At 40.3% G+C, this 8846-nt stretch overlaps 1 protein-coding gene across 3 annotated transcripts; it reads left to right on the forward strand.

The window, feature by feature from the left end:
• The first annotated feature begins 2568 nt into the window (after window positions 1–2568).
• On the forward strand, window positions 2569–8260 carry LOC106568934 (retinol-binding protein 1). 3 transcript variants are annotated; one of them, XM_045693931.2, is made up of 4 exons: window positions 2569–2703; window positions 4945–5123; window positions 6693–6794; window positions 7587–8260. In XM_045693931.2, exons 1-4 carry the CDS (start codon window positions 2700–2702, stop codon window positions 7635–7637), a joined length of 336 nt encoding a protein of 111 aa, XP_045549887.1. In that variant the 5' UTR covers window positions 2569–2699; the 3' UTR covers window positions 7638–8260. The 3 variants fall into 3 exon arrangements, with proteins under 3 accessions (XP_045549887.1, XP_013995253.1, XP_013995254.1); XM_014139778.3 differs by lacking the exon at window positions 2569–2703 and adding an exon at window positions 4337–4527; XM_014139779.3 differs by lacking the exon at window positions 2569–2703 and adding an exon at window positions 4348–4527 and having other exon boundaries at window positions 6735–6794.
• Window positions 8261–8846: the final 586 nt, after the last annotated feature.

An 8846-nucleotide genomic window follows, 5' to 3' on the forward strand; every position in this document is an offset into this window, starting at 1 on the left:
ACAACAAAAGGTTTTGAATATAAGACTGGCTGCGTTACTAGTGTTATTACAGTGAGGGAAAAAAGTATTTGATCCCCTGCTGATTTTGTACGTTTGCCCACTGACAAAGAAATGATCAGTCTATAATTTTAATGGTAGGTTTATTTGAACAGTGAGAGACAGAATAACAACAACATAAATCCATAAAAACGCATGTCAAAAATGTTAGAAATTGATTTGCATTTTAATGAGGGAAATAAGTATTTGACCCCCTCTCAATCAGAAAGATTTCTGGCTCCCAGGTGTCTTTTATACAGGTAACGAGCTGAGATTAGGAGCATACTCTTAAAGGGAGTGCTCCTAATCTCAGTTTGTTACCTGTATAAAATACACCTGTCCACTGAAGCAATCAATCAATCAGATTCCAAACTCTTCACCATGGCCAAGACCAAAGAGCTCTCCAAGGATGTCAGGGACAAGATTGTAGACCTACACAAGGCTGAAATGGGCTACGACACGCCAGCAGCTTGGTGAGAAGGTGACAACATTTGGTGTGATTATTCGCAAATGGAAGAAACACAAAAGAACTGTCAATCTCCCTCGGCCTGGGACTCCATGCAAGATCTCACCTCGTGGAGTTGCAATGATGATGAGAACGGTGAGGAATCAGCCCAGAACTACACGGAAGGATCTTGTCAATGATCTCAAGGCAGCTGGGACCATAGTCACCAAGAAAACAATTGGTAACACACTATGCCATGTAGGACTGAAATCCTGCAGCACCCGCAAGGTCCCCCTATTCAAGAAAGCATATAAACAATCCCGTCTGGAGATTGCAAACAAACATCTGAATGATTCAGAGGACAACTGGGTGAAAGTGTTGTGGTCAAAATGGAGCTCTTTGGCATCAACTCAACTCGCCGTGTTTGGAGGAGGAGGAATGCTGCCTATGACCCCAAGAACACCATCCCCACCATCAAACATGGAGGTGGAAACATTATGCTTTGGGGGTGTTTTTCTGATAAGGGGACAGGACAACTTCACCGCATCAAAGGGACGATGGACGGGACCATGTACCGTGAAATCTTGGGTGAGAACCTCCATCCCTCAGCCAGGGCATTGAAAATGGGTTGTGGATGGGTATTCCAGCATGACAATGACCCAAAACACACGGCCAAGGCAACAAAGGAGTGGCTCAAGAAGAAGCACATTAAGGTCCTGGAGTGGCCTAGCCAGTCTCCAGACCATAATCCCATAGAAAATCTGTGGAGGGAGCTGAAGGTTCGAGTTGCCAAACGTCAGCCTCGAAACCTTAATAACTTGGAGAAGATCTGCAAAGAGGAGTGGGACAAAATCCCTCCTGAGATGTCTGTAAACCTGGTGGCCAACTACAACAAACGTCTGACCTCTGTGATTGCCAACAAGGCTTTTGCCACCAAGTACTAAGTTATGTTTTGCAGAGGGGTCAAATACTTATTTCCCTCATTAAAATGCAAATCAATTTCTAACATGTTTGACATGCGTTTTTATGGATTTTTGTTGTTGTTATTCTGTCTCTCACTGTTCAAATAAACCTACCATTAAAATTATAGACTGATCATTTCTTTGTCAGTGGGCAAACGTACAAAATCAGCAGGGGATCAAATACTTTTTTCCCTCACTGTATATAGTTTGGAGTTTTGTACTAAGAGTTTTGAAAATTCACCACATACTTGTGAAAATGGCACCAAAGCCATTGGGGGGGAAAAATGTAGTCAGCAGGATACATGTTTTGTATTTCTATTCTTCCTCTCAATGCAAGCAGCAGGTGCTTGTGGCATACCACATTGAGCTCTTCATTGAGTAGGCCTTGCCATTCTATACTCCTCTATCGGATGTCACACTGGGTGACTCAGAGCTTTTCTCTCAGGATTTCAGTAATCCTGACAGTCCCCTGCAACAACGAGAGCTATTTTCCCAATTAAAAGAATGCCAAGCGCAACGTCTCTGTGTTACCAATCCACTTGGCATGTGTTACTAAAATAGTGGCTGCCATGGTCAGCTCAAAAGACAGCTATAATCGAATTAGCTAAATTACTTCATTACAAATGATGTGCCAGACCAGTCGTATATGGTCGCCTTCAAGAACATTGTGCTAAACAGCGCGTTGGAAGTTATTCGCATTGCGCTGCATTTTTTTTAATGTGTTTTGAATAGTTATGTGGTTTGAATAAGATAGTAGCCTAACTGTACAAAATCGAGTCTCATTTGTCGTACCATGAAAACATGTATCATAAAATTACAGTGAAAATGTTGTTTTTCATCCAAACTAGGCCGAATTGATAAGATAAATACTCCTAACTGGTCTTATTAAGCACTTTTAAACATATAGCACATGCCTTAATGCAGAGGAAAGTGGGGTAAATTTAGCCATTTTTTACATTCCGCATAACTCCGTCAAGGGAATATGGGGTGTTTCTCAAAATGTATACTACTGTACAACCACGCAAATTTGAGCACGGGAGGGTCAAAGTATGAGTCCAAATCAAAGTATGCGAAACGGAGCACGGAGGGAACTTCTCGAATGTGTACTCCCCCGTTTGCCTGTTAAACTATCTGGTTAGCTACATTATTACGCTTCACATATAGCTAGCTGAAGGTTATGAAGTAAAACGGTTGTTTTGTGTATATCTTGTTTCATCTCTTTCCATTGTTGTCCTGGCTCGAAGACGGTTCACGAAATGGGTAAATCCATAGTACGTCAATAGGGCTAACTGGCTAGCTAGCTAGCCACGAATAATTGGTACTATAGCTACCAGCGGAAAATGTACATTTACCTTGCATAACATTAGTTTAAGGTCATTTTTTCCTGTTTTACTAGCTGGCTGGCTATATTATTATGTTAGATTATTACAATTCGCATATCTAGCTGATAATTATGAAGTTTTTTTATGCATATCTTGTTTTGTCTATTGTTGCCATTGCCCTGGCTGGAAGAAGGTTCAGTGGAAGCGTCAGGTTAAACAGTAAGTGGAGTCCGAGTGCTTCTCAAATGTATTGCTTTATGCATTCTCCACACTCTCGTCCTCACAAGAACTTACTCAAGAGGACGCGGTCGGAGAATGCACTCGGAGCATGAAAGTGTGGAGCACGGCTGTATTGAGAAACACCCATGGTGTTATTTCTAACAAAGATATCAACATATATTTCAGGATGTTGAGTATCCCTGTATATAATCATGTCAACCTTACGGTTTTGAGAACATAGTTTGTCCAAAAGAAGTGTCTCTTGGTATAACATAACTTAAATTGAGCATAGGGACAGGGTAAATTAAGCCAACTACAAATGTCTGTACTGAATGAAATATTACCAACAAAAAAAACTTTATATCCCGAATAAAAAAACATGAGCTGGCGCACACCCAGAGAAAAGTATTTTATGTAGAGGTGCTGACTAACGGCGAACCATAAGCTATAAAAAGAAGGCGCAGTACTGTCGAAACGTTGGTGATTTACCCAATAAATTACTATGAGTTTATATATAGAGTGTGTGACTCTCATAGTTTTTTATTTTGATAGCTTATATCTTTATTTCCCAATCAAAATTCAACACACTCACAATCGCTTTATTGTCTTTTAATCATTTTAAGCATATTTTAACACAGGCTTAACATCTAACAAACAAGTTGTACTTTTTAAAACACTTTTAACATTTGCCAGAACCTGTTCTTACCTCATATCCCAGCGATAATGCCTTGCATCATTCCTGGGAAGAAAACACTTACATGTGTTCAACTTGCCATTGGCTTAATTTACCCCATGGCCATTGGCTCAATTTACTCCAAGGCAAAATGTTTTACTATATTAGCCCACACAGGCTACATGGCTGCACTTTCAGGATAGGTTTAGGACCTCATATTGAAGCTTATAGAGACCCCAACTGATGCACAGAACCATCTTTAAATGATCTACTTTGGTTTAGATGCAAGCATCATGAAACCTCTAACACAATAAATGAATTGGAGTTGGTGATAATCCGTTTTTTTGGACCTAATTTGGTTACCACTTTTTCCATGTAGTTTCTTCCTTCAAGGACTCCATGAAATGATGACCTATTCATAAATATTTGGTCAAATGATACATTTTGTGTATGGTTTCAAAGGTGGTTCAATTTACCCCATGGCTCAATTTACCCAACGGTCCCATATATATAATCTCGTCCCCAGCCTGTTCTCTTGAGTCTAGGCAGGGGTTAATTGATGTATGGCTCGTTCCAAATACGCAGTTTGCGCGGATCAGCGGTGGTGGGAGGGAGGGAGGGAGTTTCCAATTCTTGTTTAAAAAAAAAAAAAAAGCTATTAAGTAATCGGATTAAAGGGGTTCTGGTTCAAATAGGAGGCCTGGACAGAAGTCGTGCATTCCGTCGCAAGTAAACAGCGATATCGGATCTCCTTTGCCCATTTCACTGGAAGTAAGGAAACTAGAAACACAGCCAATATGCCAGTTGATCTGAATGGGTATTGGAAAATGATCTCAAATAACAACTTCGAGGAGTACTTAAAGGCCCTCGGTGAGTTGTTACAGCATTTTGGGGGGATGATTAGTTTAAGGGGGACTCAAAACTTCAGTCAAATGGATGATGCGCAAGGATACTGCTGGACCACTGCGCCCTGGGTCAATATTGAGCTCTAGGCATTAATATACCTAGCTAATGTTATGGAATTTAGTATATTTCAAAAGTATGTTTATTGGCGCACAGGTGTAGATACTGACATATTGCTTGTGTCATTTAAAATAATGGTTTTGAAAGTGCTGCAAATTTAGAAAGTATCCCAAAAAATAGCGAGATTCCTGGTATTAGATCCAGTTATGACCTATACAGAAACAGAGGTTATGAAAGTGATGTTAGGCTATAGATGACTGTAGCCTTCCTGCTCCTCAGTGTTAATCTCTCTCTCTTTCCTTTTTTTGGGGACCCATCACACAGATGTAAATGTTGCCATTAGGAAAATTGCCACCTTGTTGAAGCCTGACAAAGACATCAGTCACGACGGTGACCACATAGTCATCAAGACCCTCAGTACCTTTAAGAACTACAACATGGATTTCCATGTTGGCAAGGAGTTTGAAGAGGATCTGTCAGGGGTGGATGACAGGAAATGCATGGTGAGTTGACAACAACATTTCCATCACACATTCAGTTGTTGTTTTTTAAAAGGCTATCCAAAACGTATTTCTGGAGACTAGAGATACGGAACAAGGATTCATTTTGATGTTTCAGGAGTGGTTTGTCATATTCCCTCTAGTGTGAGATCCCAAATGGCAGGCCTTATGTGTGCTCATCAATATTTGATTGAGGTACCACTGCGAACACAAGGGGCCTTGAGTTGAGACTAAGGGGGAAGCAGTAGATTGCTACATTAGAGAAGACACTGGTGTCCTTGAAAACATATAAGGGCTTTTCACACTAACTGAGGCGAAACCTAGCTGCACTGTGCTTGCCTAGTTGGGCATCCACCGTAGTTGCTGGAACTGCTGAAAAGGACAATGTGAAAACTAAATATCCAAGCTATCACAATACAATTTGGCTCTGCCCTGTAGTGGGAATCAGGCAATAGAGGACAAGTTGAGAAGGTTAGGAGATCTGAGAAAAACTTGGATGATACAATTTTAATTCTGATTAGATTTTTTTCCTGGGACCTGATTAGGATCTGCATATTTTTCTCCCCCCAAAAAAGAACAGCCTTTGTAAGCCTGTAGGCTGATTTCTTTCCAAGCCCATTAACCATTACCTTGTAGGCTGCTGCAAGTACCATCAGGGAATGAAAGTCCGTCATTGGCCACTGGGCCAACTATATTCTGTATTGTTGTAACTTACCATTTGTGAGACTTTGCTATACCTATAACTTTACTATACCTTTATGACTATTTATACAGTTGAATCCTAACTTGTTTATGTCATGAAAGCGCTGGTGTGTATAATATATGGGAATTATTGAAATATACTTTATAGTCCTTATTACTTAAAGGAAAACTGGACCCAAAAACTATATTTTGGTATTTGTTTCATTAGTCCATTGTTGACATAGTCCCAAAAAGTTTTTAAGATATGTAACTTTCAAAATACAGAAATCCTACACTGATGCATTTTGCATGATGCTAAACGTAGTATCATATGATGCAAAATGCATCATAATGGAGATAATTTCTGTTTTTTGAAAGTTACATATCTTGAAAACTTTTTGGAACTATGTCAACAATGGACTAATGAAACAAATACCAAAAGATAGAGTTTTCCTTTAACACTAGGAGAACACTCCTTTGTTGGTATGAATATGAACTGGCATTAGGTCGTGTGTTGAAGATGCTGATGAGTAGAGTAGTTAATCTCAAAATGGATTACTCTCTGTTGAGTAGCTGGTGACTTCAACAACATGGGAGGAAGATCTCATTGAAGTCCTCTAGCATATTGTTTTCTCCATCATAAACTGAACAAATTAGAACACTATTTTGAAAAGTGTGTGTGTGTGTGTGTGTGTGTGTGTGTGTGTGTGTGTGTGTGTGTGTGTGTGTGTGTGTGTGTGTGTGTGTGTGTGTGTGTGTGTGAGTCATGCTCCTAATTGCTAATTGACAGTAGAATGCATAATCTTGTCTGTCCTCTCTCTCTGTAGACCATTATCTCATGGGAGGGGGACAATCTGGTGTTTGTGTGTGTGTGTGTGTGTGTGTGTGTAGACCACTATCTCATGGGAGGGAGACAATCTGGTGTGTGTGCAGAAGGGAGAGAAAGAAGGAAGAGGCTGGACCCATTGGGTGGAGGGGGATGAGCTTCATCTGGTAAGAGAACACATTCATTCATGGCATTTGAATGCAAGTCTTCTTCCTCAGTTCCTGATTTCACTTTTTGTCACAACAGATCTCAGATCAGATGAACATGTAAGACAATAAATAGCAGAGATGAAAAACATTTATTCAAAGCTTTTGTGAAAATATAGCTGGTTTATGGCTTTGGTAACCTCACAAACAAGATTTTAACTAAGTGTGGACCACCAGGGCAAATACTCCATGACAAAATTCCTCCACTTTGTGGATAGAATTGGAGTTTAGGGAGCCTCAATAAAATAGTCTCTTTGTAGTGCACCTCTAGTGTACCCATACATAAACATTAGCAAATCTACTGACCTCGACAATGACTACCGTATGACCACTTTCATTACCTCGTCATTATGGATTTTCATTGCTATGATTATTGTCATCAAAGCTGAGTAAAAGGCATCTGACTGCCAAATAATTTAGTCAAAGTGATTCTAACAGATGTTCGCAATTAGTAGCCATGAAATTATTCATTAGCAGAGTGGCTCCCTGGAGTGACTTAGCCCAGGAACACTGAACAGCAGCTGCCTCTGCTGGTTAAAAATATAACTGCAAGTACGTGTGCTTTGCCTTTGGTTTTCTCCATAGAAGAGATTGATTACTGTGAACATTTTTGACATCTTCACAGCTGTTTACCTCAATTAATGATGATAGGGGGGTATACAAAAACAAATAAATAATTAATCAATGGGATTTATTAAAAATCCTGTTTAATCTCTCGATGGAACATCATTTTACCTTCTGTTCACTCTGCAGGAGCTGAGAGCTTGTGGAGCTGTGTGCAAGCAGGTCTTCAAGAAAACCTAAACCAGCACTGGAACCACAGAATGGCTCCCCCTACCTGAGAGCTCAAGAGAGACACAGACACAAACCAACCCTGTGACAAAAAACCCTCTAATGCACTCATCCACTCATCCATCCACCCATCCATCCATCCATCCTTCCTTTCATCAATCTTTTCACATTTCATTCCATCATTCAAACTATCCACGACAGGGGTGACGTATCTGTCGATCACTTGTACTGTAACTCTGTCTCAGGGTGAAAGCTCCTTTGAGTGACATGTTATAGGTGTGTGGATACATTAACACTGTAGTACGTGTAGTAGGCTTTGTGATTAGTGCCTCAATCTCTAATTGTGCCCTGAGTTGACAACTGGGGGTGAACTTGACCAGTAGGAAGGAGGGTTTCAGTAGAGTGAAAAGGAAAATGAGGGTGAGAGAGGTAAAAAATGAAAATGAAATGGAGAGGCAGCAGAAGATGTGACAGATAGCCACCTGCAGCTGTCATCATCGCAGTCTTAGTAGAAACATTTACAAGTACTAACGTGTTCAGGAAAGGACAGCAACTTTGTCTGTGTTTTTCCTCAATTCATGTGGGAGTGTCCCCTTGATAGGAAAAAATCACTCAATAAATGAATCTCAACAATGTGGTCTGTCTGTGAGAGTTTTTGTCTGTGAGAAAGCAAACAGAAATGCTTGTCTCGCATGTGTTTATTTCACCAATGTAAAGTCAACTAATATTTGGGCCATGAGAGAAGCAGCAAAATTCATTCAAAAACATTATTTGTATTTTTAAATTGTAACGACCCTGGGTTTATAAGCGCAGAAATCGACTGCTGCTCGATCATGGTTTTGCTGCACAGTCGATAGCGCGCTGGACTTCGGGCAAGAAGGTCAATGGTTCGCAACCTGCTCCCTGCTGTTTCATTACAATATAAAAAATCTAGTAAGTAAAGAATACAAATAAATGTAAAAAGATGCTGTGATCATGTAACCAGGAAAACAATAAAATATAATAAATAATTGATTTACAATATGTGACGACCCTCCCACTGTCTGCCGAATTCTTTCTCTTTGCTCTTGTTTTCCTGAATAGGATGTCGGTGGACGGAGCTTGGAGGGTCATCAGTGAAATGGGACACACAAGGGTTCGTGTGTCCCGGGATAGATGCACTTCTTCCCCATTCATTGAGAAGACGCTCTCCATGCAGACACTGATAGATTTTGGTTTGTG

The sequence above is a fragment of the Salmo salar genome, chromosome 14, assembly GCF_965601325.2.
Source record: "Salmo salar chromosome 14, fSalSal1, whole genome shotgun sequence".
NCBI lineage: Eukaryota > Metazoa > Chordata > Actinopteri > Salmoniformes > Salmonidae > Salmo > Salmo salar.

Coding starts and splice junctions, on each gene's coding strand:
- LOC106568934 (XM_014139778.3), top strand. CDS start 4,455: ATGCCAGTTGATCTGAATGGGTATTGGAAAATGATCTCAAATAACAAC. Junction 5,124..6,692: donor TGGATGACAGGAAATGCATG/GTGAGTTGACAA, acceptor GTGTGTGTGTAG/ACCACTATCTCATGGGAGGG. Junction 6,795..7,586: donor AGGGGGATGAGCTTCATCTG/GTAAGAGAACAC, acceptor TTCACTCTGCAG/GAGCTGAGAGCTTGTGGAGC.